The sequence below is a fragment of the Lutra lutra genome, chromosome 10 (assembly GCF_902655055.1).
Source record: "Lutra lutra chromosome 10, mLutLut1.2, whole genome shotgun sequence".
Lineage (NCBI taxonomy): Eukaryota > Metazoa > Chordata > Mammalia > Carnivora > Mustelidae > Lutra > Lutra lutra.
Window position 1 is genome coordinate 74,633,187 of NC_062287.1, and position 25,676 is coordinate 74,658,862.

The 25,676-nt window shown below is 35.3% G+C and overlaps 1 protein-coding gene across 2 annotated transcripts in view; it reads left to right on the forward strand.

Moving 5' to 3' along the window:
* Nucleotides 1–24,835, forward strand: part of PRMT3 (protein arginine methyltransferase 3) — a 130,289-nt gene extending 105,454 nt beyond the window's left edge. Inside the window, exons 14-17 of one of the 2 annotated variants that reach the window (XM_047690512.1) lie at nucleotides 5,636–5,706; nucleotides 12,565–12,615; nucleotides 12,813–12,900; nucleotides 24,710–24,817. In XM_047690512.1, the coding sequence (XP_047546468.1) occupies nucleotides 5,636–5,706; nucleotides 12,565–12,615; nucleotides 12,813–12,900; nucleotides 24,710–24,721 (222 nt within the window). In that variant the 3' untranslated portion in view covers nucleotides 24,722–24,817. Of the gene's footprint in view, nucleotides 1–5,635; nucleotides 5,707–12,564; nucleotides 12,616–12,812; nucleotides 12,901–24,709 lie in introns of both variants that reach the window. The other variant, XM_047690511.1, reaches the window with a different exon arrangement.
* Nucleotides 24,836–25,676: the final 841 nt, after the last annotated feature.

Below are 25,676 nucleotides of genomic sequence, written 5' to 3' on the forward strand. Positions count from 1 at the left end.
CACAATTGAAAACATTTAAAAAGAATTATAGCAGATTTGAAAAAGAGTCAAACATATTCTGAAACTTAACTAAAATGAGTTTAGCAGCAGATCTTAGCACACTGAGGTAGAGAGGTTTACTGAACTAGATTTTAGGTCAAAAGGAAATATTCAGAAGGAAGCATGGAGGGATACAAGCAGGAAGATTTGGGAAGGGCAAGAGATATAGAGGATACAAGAAAAGTCCTAATATATCTTTAAATGGGAGCACCAAAGGAAAGAAGGTGAGAATAACCACCAGTTTATTCTCTATTTAATTAAGAGTCTGGCTTTTTTGGTCTCTTTTTTTCCTTTGTTTGGTTTCTTAAAGTCCACATATGAGTGAAGTCATATGGTATTTGTCTTTCTCTGACTTACTTCATTTAACATTATGCCTTCTAGGTCCATCCATATTGTTGCGAATGGCAAGATTTCATTCCTTTTTATGGCTGAGCAATATTCCGTTGTATAAATATGTCATATCTTCTTTACCCATTCATCTACGGATGGACAGTCGGGTTGCTTTCTTATCTTGGCTATTGTAGATAATGCACAGGGGTGCATATTTCTTTTCAAATTAGTGTTTTCATATTCTTTGGGTAAATACCCAGTGGTGGAATTACTGGATAATATGGTAGTTCTATTTAATTTTTTTGTTTTCCTTCCCAGAGGAGAGATATCAACAAAAATGTTTCTATGGCTGATTCAAAGAAATTACTGCCTATGTTTTCTTTTAAGAATTTTATGGTTTCAGGTCTCACATTTAGGTCTTTAATCCATTTTGAGTTTATGAATAAGATTAACTTAAAAATTCATCCACTTCCAGATACATACCCAAGAGAAATGAAAACATATGTCCACACAAACACTTTCACATGAGTGCTCGTAGCAGCATTCTTCATAATAGCTAAAAAGTGGAAGCAAACCAGATGTCCATCACCTGGAGAATGAATAAACAAAATGTAGATCCATACAGTGAAGTAGTATCTGTATGTACAACATGGATGAACCTTGAAAAGGTTATGCGAAGTACAGGTAGCTAACCATGAAAGCATTCCATTTATATGCTCTTGCATTTGTATGATTCCACTTATATGAAATGTTCAGAATAGGAAATCTATAGACGGGTCTGGGATTAGAGGGGGAATGGATACAGAATTTCTTTTTTTGGGTAATAAAAATGTTCTAAAATTAGATTGCAACAATGGTTGTACAACTGAATATTCTTTAAACTGAATTATGCAGTTTATTTAAATATGAAAATTTTATGGTATGTGAATTATATCTCAAAAAGGGGGAGAAGAGGGGCGCCTGGGTGGCTTAGTGGGTTAAAGCCTCTGCCTTCAGCTCAGGTCATGATCCCAGGGTCCTGAGATCGAGCCCTGCATTGGGCTCTCTGCTCAGCAGGGAGCCTGCTCCCCCCCACCCCGCCTCTCTGCTTCCTTGTGATCTCTGTCAAATAAATAAATAAAATCTTAAAAAAAAAAAAAACCTACTTAGTGCCTGTCAGTCTTAGACTGGATAAACTGTTAGTCAGATATGCCTTACAGCCTTTTAACAGTTTAAGTAATGTGCAACGGTGTAAGTGAATCTAAAAAACAATAGTGAGGAAAGTAGCCAGTCCACAAAATACTACATGATGTATGATTCCATTTATGTTGAAATATGCAATAGGGAAAATGAATCTGTGATCTAGAAATCAGTATAGTGGTGAGCTAACAAGTGCTGGTGAGGATGTGGAGAAAAGAGAACCCTTGTGCGCTGTTGGCTGGAAGGTAAATTGGTGCAGCCACTGTGGAGAACTGTGTGAGTTTCTTCAAAAGATTAAAAATAGAATTAATATATGATCCAGCTATCCCACTTCTGACTATATGTAAAGGAAATGAAAACAGAATCTCAAGGAGATAGCTGCCCTGCCATATTCATTCCAGTCTTAGAACAGCCAAAATATGCAGTCAAATGCTCTGCCACTGAGCTATACCCCCAGAACAGCCAAAATATGGGAGCAACCTTAGTGTCGATCAGTAGATGAGAGGATAAAGAAGATAAACACACGTGCATATATATATACACACACAGAGGGCTATTCAGCCATCAAAAGAAGGAAATCTTGCCATTTTCAACAACATGGATAGACCTTGAGGGAATTATGCTAAGTGAAATAAGTCAGACAAAAATAAATACTACGTGCTATCACTTACATGTGCAATCTAAAAAAGCCAGACTTATAGAACAGAGAGTAAAGTGGTAATAACGGGATAGAGGGTGGGAGAAATGGGGAGATATTGGTCAGAGGATACTAACTGAGTAAGTTCTGGGGATCCAGTGTACCTCATTATGCTTACAGTTAATAATACTGTATTATAAGTATTAAAAGTTATTAAGAGAATAGATCTTAAGTATTCTCACCACAAAAAAGAAATGATGATTATTTGACATGGTGGAGGTTTTCACTAATGCTGATCACATTAATGGTTAATTACTCAATTAATTAATGATTAATGGTAATCATTTTGCAATATATGTGTATCTGATTTATACATTGCACACCTTAAGTTTATAATTGTTGTGTGTTAATTATATGTTATATGTCAATTATATCTCAATAAAGCTGGTGGGGGGAATCAGAATAGTAGTTACCCTTTGGGCCAGATGTGCCTAGGATTGGCTTGGGTGGATTATTGGGGTGCTGGGATGTTCTATTTCTTGATCTGAGTTTCATTTCTTAAACTGGGTTTCATGGTTGTATTTTTTTAAAATTCATGGTGTACACTTAAGTGCACTTTTCTGCATATACACTGTACTTTAAAAGGTTTTTAAAAGTGAAAATATTAGTAAATGTCAGTGATTATTGAGTATATAGAACAGTATCTTGTGTTTATAGTTAGGAAAAAATGTTGAGCAGTTAGGGCATGTAAGCTCTCAATTTATGAAATGTCAGAATTAAAGTACTTACGTTGTAGGCTCTGAAGAGGTGATCTCTTCTTTCCTGCTAAAAGCACTTTAATAAGCAATTTTGAAATTACAAGGGACCCAGATAAGTAAATTTAAAAGAAATTTCAGTTACAACCTGGAAATATTTTAAGTAGGTCAAAAATTAATTTTATTGAGTTTTTTGGTAAAAATACTTTTTTAAAAATATTTTTAGACCTATTGTCTGTTTTGCTACTTCCCCTATTGCTTGGTCTATTTCCAAACACTACTCAATTTGGCAATATCCCTTGAGGAGTATATGGCACTTAATATGTATTGTTCCCTAGAGGAATCATGAAAGAAAGAAAAGATGCAAATTTTCTCTTGGGATAAAATAGAAAATTAATTGAAGAAGAAAGAGTCCATGATTTAAGGTATAGTTAATACTGGGAGAAAATCATACACAATTTTCATATTTGTTGATTTCATCTTCTTAGTTTAAATACCAGTTATTACAGCAGAGTTCATACTCTTTATGCAGCAGCTTGCATGGCTTATGTTTATATTATCATCTTGTTTATAGACAGTGATGTAAGCTATAGTAATCATTTTTATGTATTTTCTTCTTACGCTTTCTTTACTTGCTTCAGACTCGTCATCAGTTGGCTTTTGAATTTTATATTAAGATTTTGAAAGGAATACTCCAACAAAAAATGAATTGTATTTTTGTTATAGTGATTCTGCTGCATGGATTACAAACACTCTATCTCCATGCTTGGATAAACTCCATCAAAAGCACATTATCCTCCTACTTCTGTGGCCAGCTGCCTAATTGTATCTGCTGTAACCACACGCTGTTGGAACATGATACCAATGAAGAACAGAAATGATAAATTACTCCCTGCAGGTGATAGTGATAATGATAATTTTTAATTTCCTTCTTCCTCATAAGGTCTAGTCTGATCTTATTTCATTGGCTGCCATCCTGTTCCATACACACATGATGCATTTTCTTTAAAGAAATACTCATCTCACCAAAATACATGAGAAAATAATTTACTTTTATTCCAAGTCATTGTTCTTCAGATGAGCATGTATAAAAACGAAGTGCATTTACCTTTGTGTGTCTGAGATAAACAAAACGTGGCTTAAAACAGACTTTTAAATCTTCAGTTTACACATACTGTGAGTTTTTTTCTTCCTCTTTGTGAAATCCACAAAGAAGAAACAGTTCATTTTGAAAGACTATATTCTAATGCTTAGGAATGTTTAAGATGAACAACAAAGCTACGTGCCTGAATTATTTTCCTATATATGTGGAGGATTCCCTCCAAATTACAAATGTGATCAGACTGTCCCAGAAGTTTGCTGCATATGCATGTATTTTTCTTTTATTCTGTTTTCTTCTACAATGAGCACTGTTGTTGTTCTTAATTACCACAGACTCTCCCTTCTCTCAGTCTAAGGACTTTTTTTTTTTAAGATTTTATTTATTTATTTGACAGAGAAAGAGACAGCGAGAGAGGGAACACAAGCAGGGGGAGTGGGAGACTGGAGAAGCAGGCTTCGCGCTGAACAGGGAGCCCACGATGCTGGGCTCAATCCCAGGACCTTGGGACCATGACTCAAACCAAAGGCAGATGCTTAATGACTGAGCCACCCTCAGGAGCCCCTCAGTCTAAGGACTTTTTAAAAAATTTTTCTGACGGTGGTATAATCAGTGAGATGTTATTTATTTAACTGTGACCTTGCCTTTACAGATTAGTCCAACTTCTACAGATGTTTTATTTTAATGCTTGTTTTTTCCCCTCAGCAGTTCCCTTTGCCCCTGACAACATATACATGTGGAACAAAAGAGAAATGTATCCAGTCTTAGGCCTTATAACCTATCTGATCTTTTTTTTTTTTTAAGATTTTATTTATTTATTTGACAGAGAGATCATAAGTAGGCAGAGAGGCAGGCAGAGAGAGAGAGGAGGAAGCAGGCTCCCTGCTGAGCAGAGAGCCTGAGGCGGGACTCCATCCCAGGACCCTGAGATCATGACCTGAGCGGAAGGCAGTGGCTTAATCCACTGAGCCACCCGGGCGCCCCCTATCTGATCTTTTTTAAGCGCATGTCAAGTTGTACTACTTATTACCATTGCCTATTAGCCATCATTTTCAGTTTCCTGTGGTTGTTGTTTATTCTTACATTTGAATGACTTCCACAGAGAGAGTGTAAGTTCAGTGAAATTAACATTCAACAGACCTAGAGGTAGCCTGTCAAAGTGATGGTAACAAGGTAGTGAAACTGATGGAAAAATAGTGGCATATTTATGTTCTTCACCAGAATAAATAGCTTTGTCCCTAAATCAGCTGACGTATTTGGTTGTAATGGCTTCGCAGAGAATAAAAACACTAATCGTAGTTCAGTTGGGTTTTATAGTCTATGATTCAAGTTTAATGACATTTTTTCCTCTTTTTGTCTAATATCTTATTTTAATTATTAAGGACCACTTATAAGTTGGGGGGAGCCCTTTCCCTTTCAGTAGCATTCTGCTTGAGGGTTAATACCCATTTTAAAACCAGAAATGCCCTTTGGGTTTTTTAGAGCAAGAGTTTTCTACTTGTTCAATTATGTGAATCTTTCTGGAGTTTTGTGGGGTTTCTTTGGTTTGGGTTTGTTTTTGTTTTTGTTTTTTTAAGATTTATTTATTTATTTTAGAGAGAGAGCAGGAGCATGAAGAGCAGAGGAAAGGGATCTGAAGCAGAATCCACACTGAGCGTGGAGCCCAGGTGGGGCTCGATCTTAAGACCCTGAGATCATGACCCTAGCTGGAACCAAACGTGTGTTGCTTAACCAACTGCGCCACCAGGGTGCCCCATTTATGTGAATCTTAGCAGTCTGATGAGTCAATTATCTGCACATAGTTTGTTTTTTTTTGTTTTTTGGGGGGGGTGGTTTGCACATAGTTTTTTATTGCAGGTGAATTTCTTCCTAGCTTCTCGTGCTTCTGCTTCATGGGTGCTGTAGAACTGATTTTGGTATTACCCTCCACCAGACATGATTAGGGAGGTAAATCTGTTTGAGTTGAAGAAACTATGATGCGTTTCAGAGGGAACTATAAAGTAGATGTGACTTCAGATTTATCTTTGTCATAGGCCCCTGCCAAATTATCATAATCAAAGTGAATTATATCTTTATTTTTATTTATTGTCTTGAGGCTTAGCACTGTTTTATTACCCCAAACTACCCAGTATTTCTTTTCACTGTATTTGGGGGGCTTGGGGGAAGACGAGTTTCTTTGATTTTTAACTGAATTTCATAGATAGTTCAATTTGGGGATTGGAAGACAGTTCTAAAATATCTTTGTATTCTCAAATACTTTGATTTTTTTAATTCTGTTGCAAACTCATGCATCAGTCTCCCCTCTTCGTTTAGACCTATATACTCTATTATAATTACATTTGTTCTATCATAGTAATATTGCCAGTCTGTCTTTTACCAGAGTTAAATATATGAAGTTTTGCTTTGTGTATTTTATACAGATTCATATTTATATTTGTATTTAGATCACATTTCCTGATAATGGAAATTGTTAGTATTATAGTAATATTATTATTGTATTATAGTTGGAAAAACTTGTCATTTTTTTTTCAAGTTCATTTAGTTCCTATTACATATTAGATATTGCCCTAGCCTTTGGGTGTACAGAGGTGGGCGTTGCTAAGGGAACTGATAAAAGGTAATAATTAAATTGAATGTCTCTCCATGCAGTACTATAGATCATTTAACTCAAGTGTTAAAAATAATTTATTATCACAGAAGCTGTTCATTTTTATGGGAAATCTAAATTATAGGTAAGGCTGATGAATATGCACATTCCAAATCTATCATCTACATTCAATAGCTTGGTGAATATCTTTTCAGATATGTACATATGTATTCACATTTGCATGGCATGTAATAAGTGCCGATAATATTTATATTCTTCTTTTACCCAATAGTATATTGTGACTGCTTTTCCAAATTGATAAATATTTACCTATAGGATTACTTTTGATGGCCAAAATGTTATTCCATCTTATGGAGGTATTATGATTTGTTAACTGGTCACCTGTTGTTGAAAATGTGGGCTAAAATTGGCATCTTATAGATAAATCGTTGCAAGCATACTTGATAAATTTCCATAGAATATTTTTTGGAAGTTAAGATTTACTGGGTCAGTGAGTATATGCATTATATAAACATTTTGACTGAGCCCATAACATGTATTTACACAACAGAAAAGTACACAGATCTTAAGTGTAGTTTGATAAAATTGCACAAAGTGAATACCCACCATGTATCCAGCAGTCAGCTGAAGAAACAGAATATTACCAGCAGCCCAGGAGCCCTCCGTGTAACCCCTTTCTAGTTTCTACCGCTGTTGAAGGGTAACTACTATTGCGACTTACAACACTGTAAATTGTGCTGTTTTTGAATATTCTGTATGTAGATCGAATCATAGCGTGTGTACCATTTTCTCTGTGACTACTTTTTAATACAGATGTTTTGTCTTTTATTATGTATTGCTAAGTTCCCTCTAGAAAGGTCATTTCAGTTTATTTTCCCAGTATGCATGCTACTTTCCCCACTAACTATGAATATTATCTTTTAAAAAATGTTTTCCCCGGGGCACCTGGGTGGCTCAGTGGGTTAGAGCCTCTACCAGGGTGCTGGGATTGAGATCCACATCAGGCTCTCTGCTCAGCAGGGAGCCTGCTTCCCTCTCTCCCTCTCTCTGCCTGCCTCTCTGCCTACTTGTGACCTGTCTCTCTGTCAAATAAATAAAATCTTCCAAAAAAAAAGTTCCAAAAAAAAAAAAAAAAAGTTTTCCCCATCGTGATCAAGGAAAATTGTACCTGATTGTTTTAGTTTACTTATTTTTCTAAGTAGGTCAGACATCTTTTACTTATGCTTATTATTTGATTTTTCTTTTATAAGTTTCCTGCTTTGTTTTCTAATTTCTTTTGACATGGTTTTCTTACTAATTTGTTGTAAGCTTAATGTAAAAAAAGACAGTGTCCCTTTGTTATATATATATATATATATTGCAAATACTCTCAGGTTTCTTCATCTTTTAATTTGACACTAAAATTTTATTTTATGAAAGTATAAGTAGCATACAGTGTCATACTAGTTTTGGGTGTACAACACCGAAACTCCCTGCTTGGCGGGGGAGCCTGCTTCTCCCTCTGCTCTTCTCCCTGCTCATACTTTCTCTCTCTCATTCTCTCTTTCAAATAAAAAAATAAAATCTTTTAGAAAGAGTCTGGGTTTTTTTTGTTTGTTTCTTTGTTTTTTGTTTTTTGTTTTTTTTTTTTTTTTAAGATTCCACATGTAAGTGAAATCATGTGGTATTTGTGTTTCTCTGACTTACTTCACCTAGCATAGTAACTTCTAGGCCCATCCATGTTGTTGTGAATAGCAAGATTTTATTCTTTTTTATGACTGAATATTTCAGTGTTTATATGTACCACATCTTCTTTATCCATTCATCTATCAATGGACACTTAGGTTGCTCCCATATCTTGACTATTGTAAATAATGCTGCAATAAACATAGGAGTGCATGTATCTTTTCAAATTGGCGGTTTTGTTTTCTTGTATAATACCCAATGGAATTACTTGATCATTTAATATTTCTGTTTTTAACTTTTTGAGGAATTTCCAGACTGTTTTCCATAGTGGCTGTACCAGTTTCCATTCCCACCAAAAGCCAAGTATTCCTTTTTCTTCACATCCTCATCAACACTTGTTATTTCTTGCCTCTTTGATTCTAGCAATTCTGACATGTGTAAGGTAATATCTCATTATGGCTTTGTTACTAAAGTTTTAAGCTTCTCTTAAGTTTCTGCCTATGTGTGATGCTTAGAAAGCCTTCTTCACATCCCAGTTTTATAAACATTTATATATGTTGGTGGGATTTTACTCTTCCTCCTCCTAACCACCCATCCCCCTGCACTGATCTTTGTGATTACATCAGCATACATGGAAAACCCCACCAAATGATGTTATATCATGTTTGTCTTAAAAACTCATAAGTATTTTAAAGAAATTCTGAGGGAAAAAGTAATCTTTTATACTTAAACTGTTGATCATTTCTGTTGTTTTTCTGTTGTTTTTAATGTTTCAGGTTTCCTCCCAGTATTATTGCTCACCAGCTTGAAGAACTACCTTTAACATCTCTTCTTTTTTTTTTTTTTAAGATTTTATTTCTTTATTTGACAGACGGAGATCACAAGTAGGCAGAGAAACAGGCAGAGAGAAAGGAGGAAGCAGGCTCCCCGCTGAGCAGAGAGCCCAATGCAGGCCTCAGTCCCAGGACCCTGGGATCATGACCTAAGCTGAAGACAGAGGTTTTAACCCACTGAGCCACCCAGGCGCCCCTAACATCTCTTCTAAAGTTTTTTGTCAATGAATTCTTTTAGTTTACCTTTACTTGAAAATGTCTTTATTTTGCTTTCATTCCTGAAGTATATTTTTGCTGGATATAGAATTTTGAAAGGTTTTTCACGCTCCTATATTTTTTTTCATCTGGACCTCCATTTACCCGTATGTTAGTTGCACAGGCCCCTGAGGTTCCTGCATTGTATTTCAATCTTTTTCTGCTGATTTTTCAAATTAGATACTTACTATTGACCTATCTTCACATTCACTGATTTTTTTTTTTTTTCTCCCTGTCATCTCCATTCTGCAGTTCAGCCCAGGGAGCTTTTTATTTTGGTTATTACATTTTTTAATTCTAAAACTTCCATTAGTTTTATTTATTTATTTATTCATTCATTCTTTCATTCATTTATTTAGTAGTTTCTTTTTCTCTACAAGAATTTCTTTCACTTCATTTCAGTGTGTTTTCTATAACCCCATTTCTGTTGCCTCATAACGGTTATAATTCTGTTTTAAAGTTTTTGTCTCATAGTACCAGCTTCTGGGTCATATCACAATTGGCATTTGTGGATTATCTCTTTTCTTAAAGACATTTTCCTGGTTCTTTGTGTGTTGAATAATTTTGGATTGTTTTCTGGATGTTGTGCGTGTTATGTCGTACGTACTGTCGGTCCTGTTATAATTATCTAGAGAATGTTGTTGGTGTTTGGTGTGAGCGGGCAGTCAACCCAGTTAAAGCCAAAACATAAGCCCTGTCAACCGTGTCTGGGCAGGCAGTGGTTCACATCTCAGTCCAGTTCTTTAAACATTTGCTGTAGTGTTTTGGGCTCTTCTACACATACCCTGATTAGTGATTAGTCTAACTCTGTACAGCTTTTTCAAATCTCTCTTATGTTCTGGAGATCTTTGTTGATTGGAGATTTTCAAGGCCTGTGCCGGTGGTTGAGATTTTAGTTCCATTCTCTCAGCCTTTGTTATGTTGATTTGGAACTAATCTGTAGTTCAGAGGTCAGGCTGAGACTTTTTCGGGTCCCTACAAAGTAGGGTTCCTCTCCTCCCCCCCACGATTCCCACATTCTCTTTTTTCAGTTTTTCAGTTGAAAATTATAAGTTCTAAGTCTGGTTATTCACTGATTTCATAAAGTGTCCTGACAACACAGTAAGACTAGCTGAATTTAAGAAATTGAAAACTGAAAATCTTAACTGAAATGTATTGAGAACATGCTACATGAGAGACCTGTGCAAATTAAGGAGAACAACAATATGAATTACACATAGGCTTTGTTTTAAAAAAAAAAAAACATTGCCGTCTGGGACGCCTGGCCTGGGTGGCTCAGTTGGTTAAGCGACTGCCTTCAGCTCAGGTCATGATCCCACGGTCGTGGGATCGGTCTTGGGATCGTATCCCATCCCACATGGGGCTCCTTGCACAGCCAGGAGCCTGCTGCTTCTTCTCCCTGCTGCTTCTTCTCCCTGCCGCACCCCCTGCTTGTGCTCACTCGCTCACTCTCTGTGACAAATATAAATAAAATCTTTAAAAACACACACACACATTGTAGTCTGATAGCACAATTAACTATAAGTAGTATGGTAAGTTCTATAATAGAATTGTATATAATAAGCACATTCTCTCAGCAAATATTTATTGTGTACTATGGGCCAGCCACTGCTCTGGACACTGGTGAACAAGACTGGCATACAGGAATAAATTTAAGAAAATAGTTGAATTAGTCTATGGAGGGGTACCAGGAAATCAACTGATAGAAGTCATGTTTTAGAAATGTTCTGAGTAACTACATAGTTTTCTATAATAATCTGTACCTGAGTAGTACATTGTTTTATATTTAGTCTGTTTGATGGAATTATAAATAGTATTTTGATTCTCTCGGTATCTAAAACGTAATGAACCTCAGTGTTAAATATCGAACTTGTTTTGGGCCCAATCCATATTAACCTCACAGATCAATAAAAGTTCACATTCTCAACAAAAGCAGCAGAGTACACAAATTAGCTAGCTTTATAGTGATTTTTCAATAATCGGTGTCCTATTTTTAATATGTTATAAGCTATTTTTTAATCCCAGTTTTAAAAATAGATAAACCTAATGCTGTTAGTGAAATAAAAAGGGATGGTATCATTTAAATTTTAAAAAGAAATGAAAATTACATATCCTCATCTGAATATTTGTCTTTTAGAGACCGTTTTATACTATCACAGTAACCCTTAGAGTTACCTCAGAGGTTCTCCTTTGGGTATATGCTTAAACATACGTTTTATTTGAGTACTATTTTATATTTTTAGTTTATCTTCAGCAAAAAAGTGGCATTTAAAAATTCTGTTGATCTCATTACAAATATATTCATAGTACTTTGCTTTAAAATTAGATGCACAGGGCGCCTGGGTGGCTCAGTGGGTTAAGCTGCTGCCTTCGGCTCAGGTCATGATCTCAGGGTCCTGGGATCGAGTCCCACATCGGGCTCTCTGCTCAGCAGGAAGCCTGCTTCCCTCTCTCTCTCTCTCTCTGCCTTCCTCTCTGTCTACTTGTGATCTCTCTCTGTCAAATAAATAAATAAAATCTTTAAAAAAAATAAATAAAATAAAATAAAATTAGATGCACAAGATCAGAAGAAATTAAATGAGATCTTTGTATAAAAGAGTATGTTTAAGTTAAATTTATTGCCGTGTCACAAACCACCTTAAAACCAAGTACCTTGAAGTCACAATCATTTAGATTTATTTGTGTATGATTCTGCAGTCCGGACTGGACTTGTCCTCTAGTTCTTCTGCTGGTTTCTCCCCAGGTCTCTCAGGCTGCTGCAGTTGTCTGGTTTGACTGGAGCAGAGAGCTCCAAGATGGCTCCCGCCTGCAGAGCAGGCTGTCTTTGGGAGAACATGGGTCAGCTCTTGGGGCTGGCTGAGGCTTCTTCCTTCATGTGGTCTCTCACTTTTCAGTAGTCTACCACAGTCATTTCTCTAATAAAACACATATTGGTTATTTGATTAGCCTTGTTGCCCTTATTATTATATTGTTTCTGTGGGGAAAGCCAAATTATATGACTTCATTTTCACATGTAACATCTTTTCCAGGAGATAATAGTGACCTGTCATAAGTATAAGAGTTATCTATTCTTTGAAATGGTTTCTTTTTGCCATGATCTTGAAAGACTGAATAATTGTTATGTCATGTAATTAGTTTAATAATTATTTATTTTTTTTAAACAGGCAATTGCTGGCTACTTTGATATATATTTTGAGAAAAATTGTCACAGCAGGGTAAGTATCATGAGTTTTCCCATAAGAATTAATTATGTGAAATACATTGTATTTTATTTTTGTGCCCCAAGGTGTTTGATCATAACCATTTTGCTGTTGTTAGCAATCGGAGCTTGTATTTGATGTAGTAGATTAATGTAGCATGATATTAAAAATCTTGTACTTCATCAGAAACTTTTGAACTCTTACCAATGCAGATCGTGTTCTCCACGGGCCCCCAGAGTGCCAGAACACACTGGAAACAAACAATATTTCTATTGGAAAAGCCATTTTCCGTTAAAGCAGGTGAGAAAGAAAAGGGAGAGAAATGTCTTATTCTTTTTGAAGTAAACATTATTCCTTCATTCTACAGTGACTTATTCTATGCCCACTCTCTTCGAAACAATGCAACATGCTAGTAAGATAAGATGTTATTAGAGCTACATAAATTTTAGATGGCATATCATTTCAATAAAGTAGTGATTTAAAGAAAACTCTTATTTAGATTAGATTTATAATTCCTGCCAGTTAAAATATGCTTTAATATGTGGCTTTTATTTTGAGTACCACAAAGTAATTCTGACAACTTTTCTTTAAGTATTAACTAGTAGTATATATTAAGTTGCAAATATAAGTAAAAATGCTTCCAATTTCAAAGTGACTAAAGAGAAATATCACTGATAGAGGTGAAGTGTAAATTTAAAAGAATGCTATTCAGTAGATACAGTGTTCAGTATATGTCAGTAGTTACAGTGTTCAGTATATGTGTCTAGAGGGCTCTCCCCAGTCTGTACCCACTCAAATCTTACATGGTGCTCAAGGACTGGCCCAATTTTGCATTCTTCTGTCTTGCACCTCATCGACTGCTCACTATGATGAGCATCTAGAGTTCTTATGTACCTATACCCTTAGCTCCAAAAGTTAGAATTTGACTGTGGAATCTCTATTATTTAAATTGTTTATTACATATAAGTTATCCTCCCCCACCTTTACAGAAAGCTTTCTGACTGTATGAAGCCTGAATGTATAACAAACTTCCACGAAAAGAAACTCAAAATCACTAGGAACTCAGGGAGAGAAGCCAATTAAAACTATGTAAGAAACTTTCTTATCCATCACTAGAGGGAAAAAAAAAAAAAAAAACATAAAATTTAACAAGGCCAAGTACCTGCAATCATGTAGCCAAATGGAACTTTTATACTCTTCTGCTGATAGTCTTTATTGGTACAGCTTTAGAGAACAGTTTCCTTCCTTCAAGTTAAGTATAGATGTATAAGTATCCATCGCTAAAACCACAGTTTTTTTCTAGGGATGTATTCTGAACAGTCTCCCCTGCAGCCTGTCTACAACAATCTTGACAACAGTATGGTTTGTAGAAGTGAAAAATTGGAGGCACCCTGAATGTCCATTAACAGAAGATAGATAAATATGATAGTTGCATACAGTAAAATCTCTGTAACAGATTAATCATGTATTTGTGAATATCAGAAGCAACGTTAAGCAAAAAAAGTTAGAGTGATTCCTACATTACATTGTTTATATGTAGTTTAAAGACCTGTGAAACAGTTTCCTGTACAAACACACATAGTCAAAGTAAGAAGCAATACTTAAAGATGATAACTGGGGAATTCAGTGTGGCTGCCCCTGCAGAAGAATAGAAATAGGATCAGGGAAGGCTTTAAAGGGGATTCAGTGTCATAGACCTGAATTATTCCTTTTAGAAATTGAGGGAACTGTGGGAGAATGTTAAGATTTGACAAAACTTGAGTGGTGGGTCTGGGTGGTCATTATACTGTTCTCTATGTGTTTCAAATATTCCATAAAATTCAGGTATAGTTTGATTTCCCTGTTGGTGCATAAATTGAATTTGGTAAATGCACATAAACACTATTAGAGTAAAACAGCACCTTGTTGTCATGTTTTCACTTTAAGATTGTAGTGCTATGGAAATAAAACCTTGATGGTCTCATTTTCTCTTTCTCCAAAAAGCTTGAGCACAGCAAAACTGAAGTGTGATGAGCACAAATGAAATTTTATTACATTTTCATTTATTTTTGTTTGGTTGGGTTTTGTATAGCTTTGGTATTTGGATTGATACTTGGAAACTTGAAAATGTTGCTTTCTTCACAGTTCCCACTTTATTATCTTAGTGCTAAATTTTAAAGGTAGTGCTAATTCATTCATGTTTAAATCTTGAGAGAGATTTAAGATAGCATTTGAATTTTCTCCTACCTAATTACAACAAAATATTATTTTATTCTAGTGAAATTTTCAAATCCTAACTACTTATTACCCAGTAATCCTTAGAGTAACTGATTTAGCTTTTTCAGAGTACTGTGAAGGAGATTTATGATTTTAATATTGCCTTGTCTACATTCTGTATTTCTTTCATTGCCATTGTATATGTGCTTATATTTAAATAGTAAGACCAGTACACCACAAAATTTTGGAATCCCCTAAAATACAACCAGGAAAAACTTAAAAGGGAAATTTCAAAGTAAGGAAAATATTGTCCTTCTCAGCTATGATAGTATAAAGAAGGGATTATATAAGGAAATACAACACCTTTTTGTTTTTTGTTTTTTGTTTTTTAAACCCTCCTAAATACCGCTGGTGGTAGTACTAGTGAGTAGAAAGCAGAAGTTGCTAGGCAGAGTACTAAAGAAGACATGCTAATCAGCAAAAGCCTCCAGAAATCTACACACAGTGCCCCCTTAAGTTTTTTTGGTTTTTGCTTTTGTTTGGTTTGGTTTGGTTTTTTGCCCCTTGAGTTTTAGATGAGTACTAAGATGCACGGAGGTAGGATGAAATGCCTGAGGTCAAGCAAAGCATCTGAGGCAGCTGTGAACAAACAGTTCTCAGAGATTCCATGTAGCTCTGGGTATTTGAGTTTCAACCAGCTAGAGTGGGGACTCCTTTTGGACTCTCTTCAGTCCAGAAGGACCATAGCTTCATAGTAGGAATAAACTATCCCTAAACTAAAGGCTAACCTGCATGTTCCTTAACAAAGCTTAAAAACAAGCCTTAAAAGAAAAAAAAGAAAAAAGAAAGAAAAAAAAAACTGGACCAAAGTAACTTTATTGGCAACAAAGGAAAACAAAAAACACTGAACAACATAAAATTCATCATGGCCTAAACTTCCAATCAAATGCTGAATGCAGGAAAATGTCAATCGAAAGAAACAGATCCAGAAATGAAATAAGCACACAGGCATATTGAAACATAACTGCTGTTATATGAGAAGATATTTAAAATCCAAATAGAACTTCTAGAGATGGAAATTATAGTATCTGAAGTGAAAATGCCATTCGATGCAATTAACAGAAAAAAAGGTCCATGTTCTTAAAGATGCAGCATAAAATATATCCAAAATGAAGCACAGAGAGGGATAAAAGACTTTTTAAAGAAATGAACACATCCACAGTAACCAGTGGGAAAGTATGAAGCACACTAATTTAAATGTCATAAAAAGTCCCTCGAAGAAGCAGGGACAGAAAATATATTTGAAGATACAGTAATGACCGAATTTTCTTTCATTTGATAAAAGCTATAACCCACAGGTTGAAGAAATTCAGTGAACCCTAGTAAGCTCAATACAAAGAAAACAACACCAAGACATATCACAAACAAATTGCCAATAAATAGTGATAATAATATCAAAAGTCTTAACATGAACCAGAGAAAAATGAAACAGAGGAACAAAGAAAGAATAATATCAGAATATTCTTCAGAAACTATGTAAGCCAGATGATAAATGACATTTTCGAAGTGCTAAAAGAAACTGTCAATCTAGATTCTATATTTAGAATAAATGTATTTCAAAAATGAAGCCTAAATAAAACTCTTCCAGAAGAAAAACACTGTAAGAATTCATCTCCAGCAGATTGTCAATACAAGATAAAGTAAGCTTCTCAAGTGAAAGGAAAATATAACCAAGTGGAATCTGAACGAAGGAATGGGAAATGTCAGAAATGGTAAATGTGTGACTTTGTAAAAAAAAAAAAAGACTTTGTTTACTCATTTTTTAATTTTGTAAAAGATAATTTAAAGCAAAAATAATATATTACGGGTTTCAAAACAGAGACATAAAATGTATGGCAGTGATCAAAAAAATTAATGAGAAAATGGAAATATATTAAGTTTTTACATTGCACATGAACTGATTTAATGGTAAACCATGATAAATATGTATATTGTAAACACCAGAGGAACAAGTTAAAAAAAATTTTTAATTAAGCCACAAAATATAACTGATAAGCTAGTAGTGAAGATGAAATGGAATCTTGAGAAAAAGATTTGGTTCAAAAGAAGATACAGTCAGGGCACCTGGGTGGCTCAGTGGGTTAAAGCCTCTGCCTTTGGCTCAGGTCTTGATCCCAGGGTACTGGGATCGAGCCCCGAGCCGGCTCTCTTCTGCGGAGAGTCTGCTTCCCTTCCTCTTTCTCTGCCTGCCTCCCTGCCTACTTGTGATCTCTGTCTGTCAAAAGAATAAATGAAATCTTAAAAAAGAAGAAGAAGAAGAAGAAGATACAATCATAAAGAAATAGAAAACAAATGGTATGGGACACCTGGGTGACTCAGTCAGTTAAGGTCTTGGTCCCAGGGTCCTGGGATCAAGCCCAGCATTGGGCTCCCTGCTTGCTGGGGATCCTCCTCCTCCCTCTGCCGCTCCCCTTGCTTGTGCTCGCTCTCACTCTCTCTCTCTCTTTCTCTCTGTCAAATAATAAAATTAAAAAAAAAAGAAAAAGAAAAGGTATGATGGTAGACATATTCAAACATGAATAACTATATTAAAACTAAATGGTCTGTATATCTACATAATGGAATATTATTGAAAAGAAATAAACTCTGATGCTATGAAATGACATGGAGGAAACTGAACGCATGTTACTAAGTGAAAGGACTAATCGGAAAAGGCTACACACTGTGATTCCAGCTATATAACATTCTGGAGAAAGCAAAACTGTAGAGGCAGTGGGGGTGGGAAAGTGGTTGCCAGGGCAGGGGATACAAATAAGCAGAGCACAGAGGATTTTTAGGGCAGTAAAAATAAGCTTTCTCACCGAAATGCACCTTGAATAAACCAGAATGCGTGGAACAGCTGTTTGAGATCCCTGAAAAGTAAATAATATCACATAAATTGGAGAAAACCAGAATTCGAATACCCTGAACTGGTGATAAATTTATGATGTGTTTGCTTCCAGTATCCCCAGTCTGGTCTCAGGCAGCCCGAAACTCAGAATTAAGGCATCAGCACAGATGAACTAGCTCCTCTAATTCTAACTTGAGGAATGGGGCAAGGATCTCCTAATGCTTAGAGAAATCCCCATTTTTCTTTTCTTTTTTTTCCCTCTTTGTTCTCTTATATCTTAGCCCCCAAATAACCGCACAGTGGCTGCAGTAGGGATCCACAAACACCTTAAACTCTGAGGGATAGTATGTAAATGAGTGGGTGTGGCTGTGTTCCAGTTAAACTTTATTTACAAAAACAGGCAGCCAGCCTGAAAGCCTTGCATAAAACAAATCTCCACGCACAGATTGCTTCACTGCAAATTCTTCCAGCTACTTCAAAAAGATATAACACCAATTCTATACAATCTCTTCCAGAGAATAAAAGAGAACTAATTTTATAAGGGCCTTGATACCAAAAACCAGACAAAAATTGTACAAGAAAATTAAACTATAGAACAACACCTTTCATGAATATAGACACACAAATTGTCAACAAAATACTAGCAAATTGAATCCAGCAATATTTAAAAAAAAAAACAATACACTAGGACCAAGTGGGGTTTAGTCCAGGAATCCAAAACTGAGTCAATAATATAAAATTCAAAAGTATTTTAGAATCATTTAATAGTCTCTCTTTTTTTTTAATTTTATTTTTTCAATGTTCCAAGATTCATTGTTTGTGCACCACACCCAGTGCTCCATGCCATATGTGCCCTCCTTAACATCTACCACCAGGCTCAGTCAACCGTGTTAACAGTCTAAAGAAGAAAAACCACATGGTCACATCAGTGGATGCAAAAAAAGCAGTTGAGGGGCACCTGGGTGGCTCAGTGGATTAAAGCCTCTGCCTTCGGCTCAGGTCATGGTCTCAGGGTCCTGGGATCGAGCCCCACATCGGGCTCTCTGCTCAGCAAGGAGCCTGCTTCCTCCTCTCTTTCTGCTTGCCTCTCTGCCTACTTGTGATCTCTGTCAAATAAATAAATAAAATCTTTAATTAAAAAGTTGACAAAATTCAGTATCTGTTCATGATAAATACTCATAGCATACTAGAAATAAAAGAGAACTTCCTCAACCTGAGAGAAGGTATCCACACAAAGTCCACAGCTTAGCGTCATACTGAATGGAGCAAAACTGAATGCTTTCCCTCTGTTTGGGGCAAGGCAAGAATGTTCACATTCACCAGTCCTATTTTCTTATATTGGAGGTCTTAGCCAGTGTGATAGGAATGAAAAAAGAAAGAAAAGTCATTGGAAAGGAAGAAATAAATCTGTCATTATTTATAGATAATATAATTGTGTCCCCAGTGAATTCTAAGGAATCTAAAAAAACTACAGAACTAGTAAGAGAACTCAGCAAGATAGAAATTCACAGGCTGAAAAAAAAAAAAGAAATTGGCAGGCTGATTGTAAAATTTGTATGCAAACGCAAAAGACCTGGAGTAACCAAGCAATTTTTCAAAGAATCATATTGGAATCCTTATACTATGTGATTTCTAAACTACTAAAAAGTTATATTAAACCAGACAGTAAGATATTATACTATAGATAGACATAGAGATTATTATAACAAGTAGAGAATCCAGAAATAGACCCACTTTTGTATAGTTAGTTAATTTTTTTCCAAAGGGTCACTGTATTCAGTGGGAAAATGATAATCTTCAAGAAATAATGTTTAGAACAACTTAAGTATTTGTACAGGAAAATGGTCTTAATTCTTACCTTATCCTGTATTCAAGAACCAAATCTAAATGGGTCAAAAACCTAAATATAAATGTATAAAACTGCAAAACTTCTGGAAGATAACGTAAGAGATAGTCTTTGAGACTTGGGGTAGGCAAAAGTTTAGGAAGGTGAGATAATGATAAAACCCATTGCTGCACACATAAAATGTGCACGTTTTACCATCAGTTATGCCTTACTAAAGTTAATTTAAAAAAAAAACACCCTCACTGGACTGTCAATATTTCCAGGATAAAATCCAAATTTCTTTCCATGGCCCTTTACAATCTGACCATTTTTCCTCATTTCCAGTTCCAGTGTGTTACATTCCACATCAGTAGCCCATAATATGCTCCAGCTCATATGGACTTATACAGACCACACATTTTTTAGCTAACTTTCCTATCTTTTCTTACTCCTTGCCTTAGTCTAAGATAGTCTACCTAGAAAGCTGTTTGACCTCTTTCACTTGATAAATTTCAGTTTTCTCTGCATTACCCAGCTTATTTCTGTAAATCTTCCGTCACCTTAGAAAATTAATTGCTGTCTTCTTTGTTCTCCTAGATAATTTCATGCATACATCTGTGTTAGTACATCTCAGTATGCTGTGATAAAGGGTTCTCTAATAGATGATAAGTTGTCTTTCTCCTTTTTGATCTGATGGTAGTATTTGCCATATTGTAAATATTTTACTGAATGTACCAATAAGTATAGTAATATGCATTGTTTTGAAATCTCATTTCCTCTAATCACCTTGGGTGACATCATGCCAAAGGCATGTACTGGCCATTTTATTTGGTTGTCCCATTTTGTCAACTGTGATGTTCTCAAAAATTTCATCATAGTATTGAACTTGAATAGCTTGGTGTTCAGATTTATCTTGGCATGTTTGAAGAGTTCTCTGTAGTTGTGTTTAATTAAAACTAAAAGTAATTTTGGACTCATATGCTTTAAAATTATTAGATAAAATTAAATAAAGCCAAGAGTGTCTATTCAGAATAATTTACTGTACATATAAGCCTTGTTTTAGTATCTAGAAACTAATATGATAAGATTTTTTAAATAAAATATTATAAATATGTCTTTCATTATGCTGCCTAGATTGTGGGGCATGGGGGCAGGTGTGTGAATATTTTCAGTAATAGTAAATCTCTTTTTCCACCCTTAAGGGCAGACTTGATATTTAGAAAATAAGAAAAGATGTTGTGTGAATAAGGAATTTCTCAGACTAAGACTTGTACATTTGGCCAAAAGCAAAATGGAAGTATAAAATAATGAGCCTAGTTTGTTTTGTTTGGTGTTTGGCTTTTTTATTATATTTTATTCACAGCCTAGATCTAAAAATATTTCAGAAGAAATGCTGTTAACATTTGAGCACTTCTAGCATTCTGGGAGTAACAGACCATCCTCCCAGAATTAATACTTTTAAAGTAGTTAGAGAACACTTACTTTAAAGTTTAAATTCAATGTGTTTGTCCCCTTTCCTTTAATGTACAATTTTTTTACTGTATGAACTTATATGGCAGTGTTTATTGTAAAAATCCATATCTTTTTCATGTAATTTCGCTTTGAAAATATGACTAAAGTCAGGCTATTTATTTTTCTTTCTCCATATGTATCTACTAAGCTTTTATATGATGGAAAATCCATTTCTCTTTTTCTCTTTCGTTCTTTAAGCTCTAATAGTGATAATAATGATTTTAAAATTTTCCCCCTTCTGGGGAAATGAAATTTCATTGCTCTGGAAGAAATTAATTTTAAAAAGCCACTAGAACAGAATTGAAATGAAATCAATTTTGCTCTTGATTGAACTGCAACACTGCTTTGTGGTACTAATGGCCGTCTGCCGATGATAAAAACAAGGTGGTAACCGCTCAGCTCCACAGAGAGAGTCCTTTGTAGCTTCCATACAGTACACATGCTTCACAGCATCAGTCATTTTATATCTATTTGACACTGATTAATTACTACGATCCCTTCTGGTATTACACCTACTGACTTGGCACTTTTGTCAGGCCTAAACAATTGACTGGAGTTCAGCAGGGTGAATTATGTATTTATTACTGCAACCCTTCATGCTATTTAATTAACTTAAATAAGTGCTGTTGGCACCCTCATTTTGAAACTAGGATTATTATAGAAATAGTTACTTTGCTTGTATTTCTTTTTTTTTTTTTAAGATTTTATTTATTTATTTGTCAGAGAGAGAGAGGGAGAGAGAGCGAGCACAGGCAGACAGAATGGCAGGCAGAGGCAGAGGGAGAAGCAGGCTCCCTGCCGAGCAAGGAGCCCGATGTGGGACTCGATCCCAGGACGCTGGGATCATGACCTGAGCCGAAGGCAGCTGCTTAACCAACTGAGCCACCCAGGCGTCCCTGTATTTCATTTTAAGACATGAAAATTATACTAGTTTATAAGGGAATTACTGTTAGGACGTTTTAATTATTCAGATGTTTTGTTTACTATTGATGCTTAAATTTTTTTTCTTTCATGAAAATTTATCAAAAGTATCCATAACTAGCTCATCTTGACTTGTGCTACATAGAACGCTTCAATGTATCCTTTAAACTTGAAATGAAGAATTTGATGACCTGCTTCATAAGCTCTATCGAACACTTCCATTTTGACCCTTATCTTAAGGATTGAACTTAAATCAAACAGCAGCAACATGCACTAAAAAGAAACATTTGCAACAATACCTCATATCCTCATCAACAAAATCACTAACTTGAATGCACAAAGGATTTTTTTTTTAGATGGTGGTTAAACATTTGAAATGATACCCATCACCACTGATCAACACTGAAATGCAATCAAAGTAGTCTGATTCTGGCAGTGTTTAAATAACAAAAGTATTGTATTGTTTTCTTTTACTCATTTTTTTTGTTTCGTTTCAAGTAACACCAGCGTTGTTGAAGATGGCAGGAATTAAAAACTGGAATATACTTTATGCCTTTTTTGAAAGTATTCCACCTCTAATCATTCATCCTAAGGAATCAAATCAAAATTCAGTTTTTTTAAATATTCGCTATTCTAAGAAGTGAAAGTAATAAGTAATAGTGTTTGTTTTTTTGTTTTTAAAGATTTTATTTATTTATTTGACAGACAGAGATCACAAGTAGGCAGAGAGGCAGGCAGAGAAAGAGGAGGAAGCAGACTCCCTACTGCACAGAGAGCCCAATGCACGGCTCGATCCCAGGACTCTGGGATCATGACCTGAGCCAAAGGCAGAGGCTTTAACCCACTGAGCCACCCAGGTGCCCCAAAGTAATAGTGTTTTAAATTGCCTTTCTTGGGGCGCCTGGGTGGCTCAGTCGGTTAAGCGTCTGCCTTCAGCTCAGGTTATGATGCCAGCGTCCTGGGATGGAGCCCCGCATGGGGCTCTCTGCTCAGCAGGAAGCCTGCTTCTCCCTCTCCCACTCCCTCTGCTTGTGCTCCCTCTCTCACTGTGTCTCTGTCAAATAAATAAATAAAATCTTTTAAAAAAAAAAAAGGAAAGTAAATTACCTTTCTTTTTTTTTTCTTTTTTAAGATTTATTTATTTATTTTGGCGGGGTACAGAGAGAATTGTTAAGGTGACTCCCTGCTGAGCGTGAAGCCTGACAGGGGGCTCCATCCCACTATCCATAAGATCACAATAGGCACTGAAACCAAGAGTCAGATGCCCAATTGCCCAACCTACTGAACCACCCAGGGGCCTCAAGTTACTTTTCTTTGAGTATCTTCCTTGTGATTTTTATTTTGATTTATGGAATATTTAGAAGTCTTTTGTTTAATTCCTAAATGTTTTGGGACTATTCAAGTTATCTTCACGTATCTTTCTGTTAATTTTTAATTTTATTCAGTTTTGGTCAGAGAACATATTCTGTATGATTTCTTTATGTTTAAGTGTATTAAGATCTGTTTTATGAGCCAGCATATGTAGATGTAATCTGTCTTGGTTCTGTAGATGTCAACCAGGTCAAGTTGGTTAATAGTGTGTTAAATCTTCCATATTCTTTCTGGTTTTCTGTCTAGTTGTTATTGCAATTATTGACAGAGGAGAGGTGAAATTTCCGGTGATAATTGTGGATTATATGTGTCTTCCTGTGGTTCTGTCAGATTTGCATCATGCATTTTAAAGCTCTGTAGTCATATAGTCATACATAAAAGTCATTAGGTCTCTATGATTTGAATGATTATTTTGAAATGTGTTTCTTTATCTCTGGTTATATATTTTTTCCTGAAGTCATTTTTGTCTGACGTTAATACTGCCATTTCAGACTCTCTGATTAATATAGCATTACATTATATAGAATATTATATAGAATAGTTCTCCTTCCTTTTACTTTGATGCTGTCTCTACATTCAAAGTTAATATTAGTATCGGTGATACTAGATTTAATTCTGTCATTTGCTTTTTTTTCCTGTATCCCTGTTATTTCTTGCTTTTTTCCTTGTTACTTTTTTTTTTAAGATTTTATTTATTTATTTGACAGACAGAGATCACAAGTAGGCAGAGAGGCAGGCAGAGAGAGAGAGAGGAGGAAGCAGGCTCCCCGCTAGGCAGAGAGCCCGATGTGGGGCTCGAACCCAGGACCCTGGGATCATGACCTGAGCCAAAGGCAGAGGCTTTAACCCACTGAGCCACCCACGTGCCCCTACTTTTTTTTTTTGATTGAATACTCTTTATTATTTCATTTTATCTCCACCCTTGGCTAATTAACTATATGTGTTGGGTTTGTTTTTATAATTGTTGCTCGAGAGTCCCAGCATGCCTTTTTAGCTTACCAGACTACCATCAAACATTGGTATGCCATTTCATTTATAACTTAAGACTCTCAGTAATTTACTTCCATTTACCCCCTCCAATCCTTTGAGCAATTGTTAGAAAAATTTCACTTCCCCAGATGGTGCTATACATGGATTATCTCCCAATACGTTGTTGTTATTCATGCTTTAAATATTCAGTTATGTTTTAAATTAATTTTAATTTTTTTCATTTTTTTAGATCTGCTTTGTTCAAAAATTAAACATAAAATTGTCCTAAAAATTTATTAATTTTTTTCCAAAATGAGTGAACTGTCTCACAATGATAAGCAAGAAGTACTAGATATACATTATTATTTCCCTGCCATACTGTATTCCTTGAATTCTTAAACACATCTTTTGCCTCTCTTCCATAGGTGAAGCCTTGAAAGGAAGGATCACAGTCCACAAGAATAAGAAAGATCCACGTTCTCTCATTGTGACCCTCACATTGAATAATTCAACTCAAACTTATGGTCTCCAGTGAAAAGGCTACGAAAGCACAACTAACTTGCAGTTTTTAGTATGGGAGTGGGTTATGGGTAGGAGTGGAAAGAGGGGGTTTTATGTGAGCATGTTGCTGATGGATCTTTCCTAATGAGTCTACTCAAGATGAGAGACATGTGGTTGGAATCTCATATAATTCAGCTAAGGAAGGGAACAACAGTTCCTAGTGGACCACCTATATTATTATCACAGTCTTGGAAGTCTGCTCAGCAAGATTTTACGAATGTAACCATTACACTGAGTTTAGCTATACTGAAAATATTTAAATAGGCCTAAATTTGAAAAGAAGTAGTCTTTTGTTGTTTTCAATGTTTCTTACTATAAATTTTAAACACTAGTAACTGATTAGTTATTTGGGTAATGTTTTATTAAACTAGTAACTATATACAAACTATTGTACATTTTATTGCAGATTTCTACTCTGAGGAGTAGTTTTTAATTGTATTATTTGGTAGAATATTAGAGTATAAATAAAGAGCAAGTGGGAGGACTAAAATATGGAAAAGAACATCACACAAATCATATTTGAAAGACAGCTTAGTTGATTACCCTCTAGTTCTGAACTTCTCATCTTTGCAGATGTTATTTCGCCAGTTTTCTAGTACTGCCCAGGAAATCTAATTTCAATGTGTTTATCCTAGGTTTCATACAAGTTTTTAAAGGTCAGGAAAAATAAGTACTTATTTACTAATATATCTTTTTCAAACTAGATTTACATGCAAAGTTAAACATGTAACTGTTAATCTACTTACAGTTGTGTTGTTTACAGTTATTGACTCAATTTGAAAGGCAGAATAGAAAACATTCAATAAAATGTGTACAACAACCATTAACATT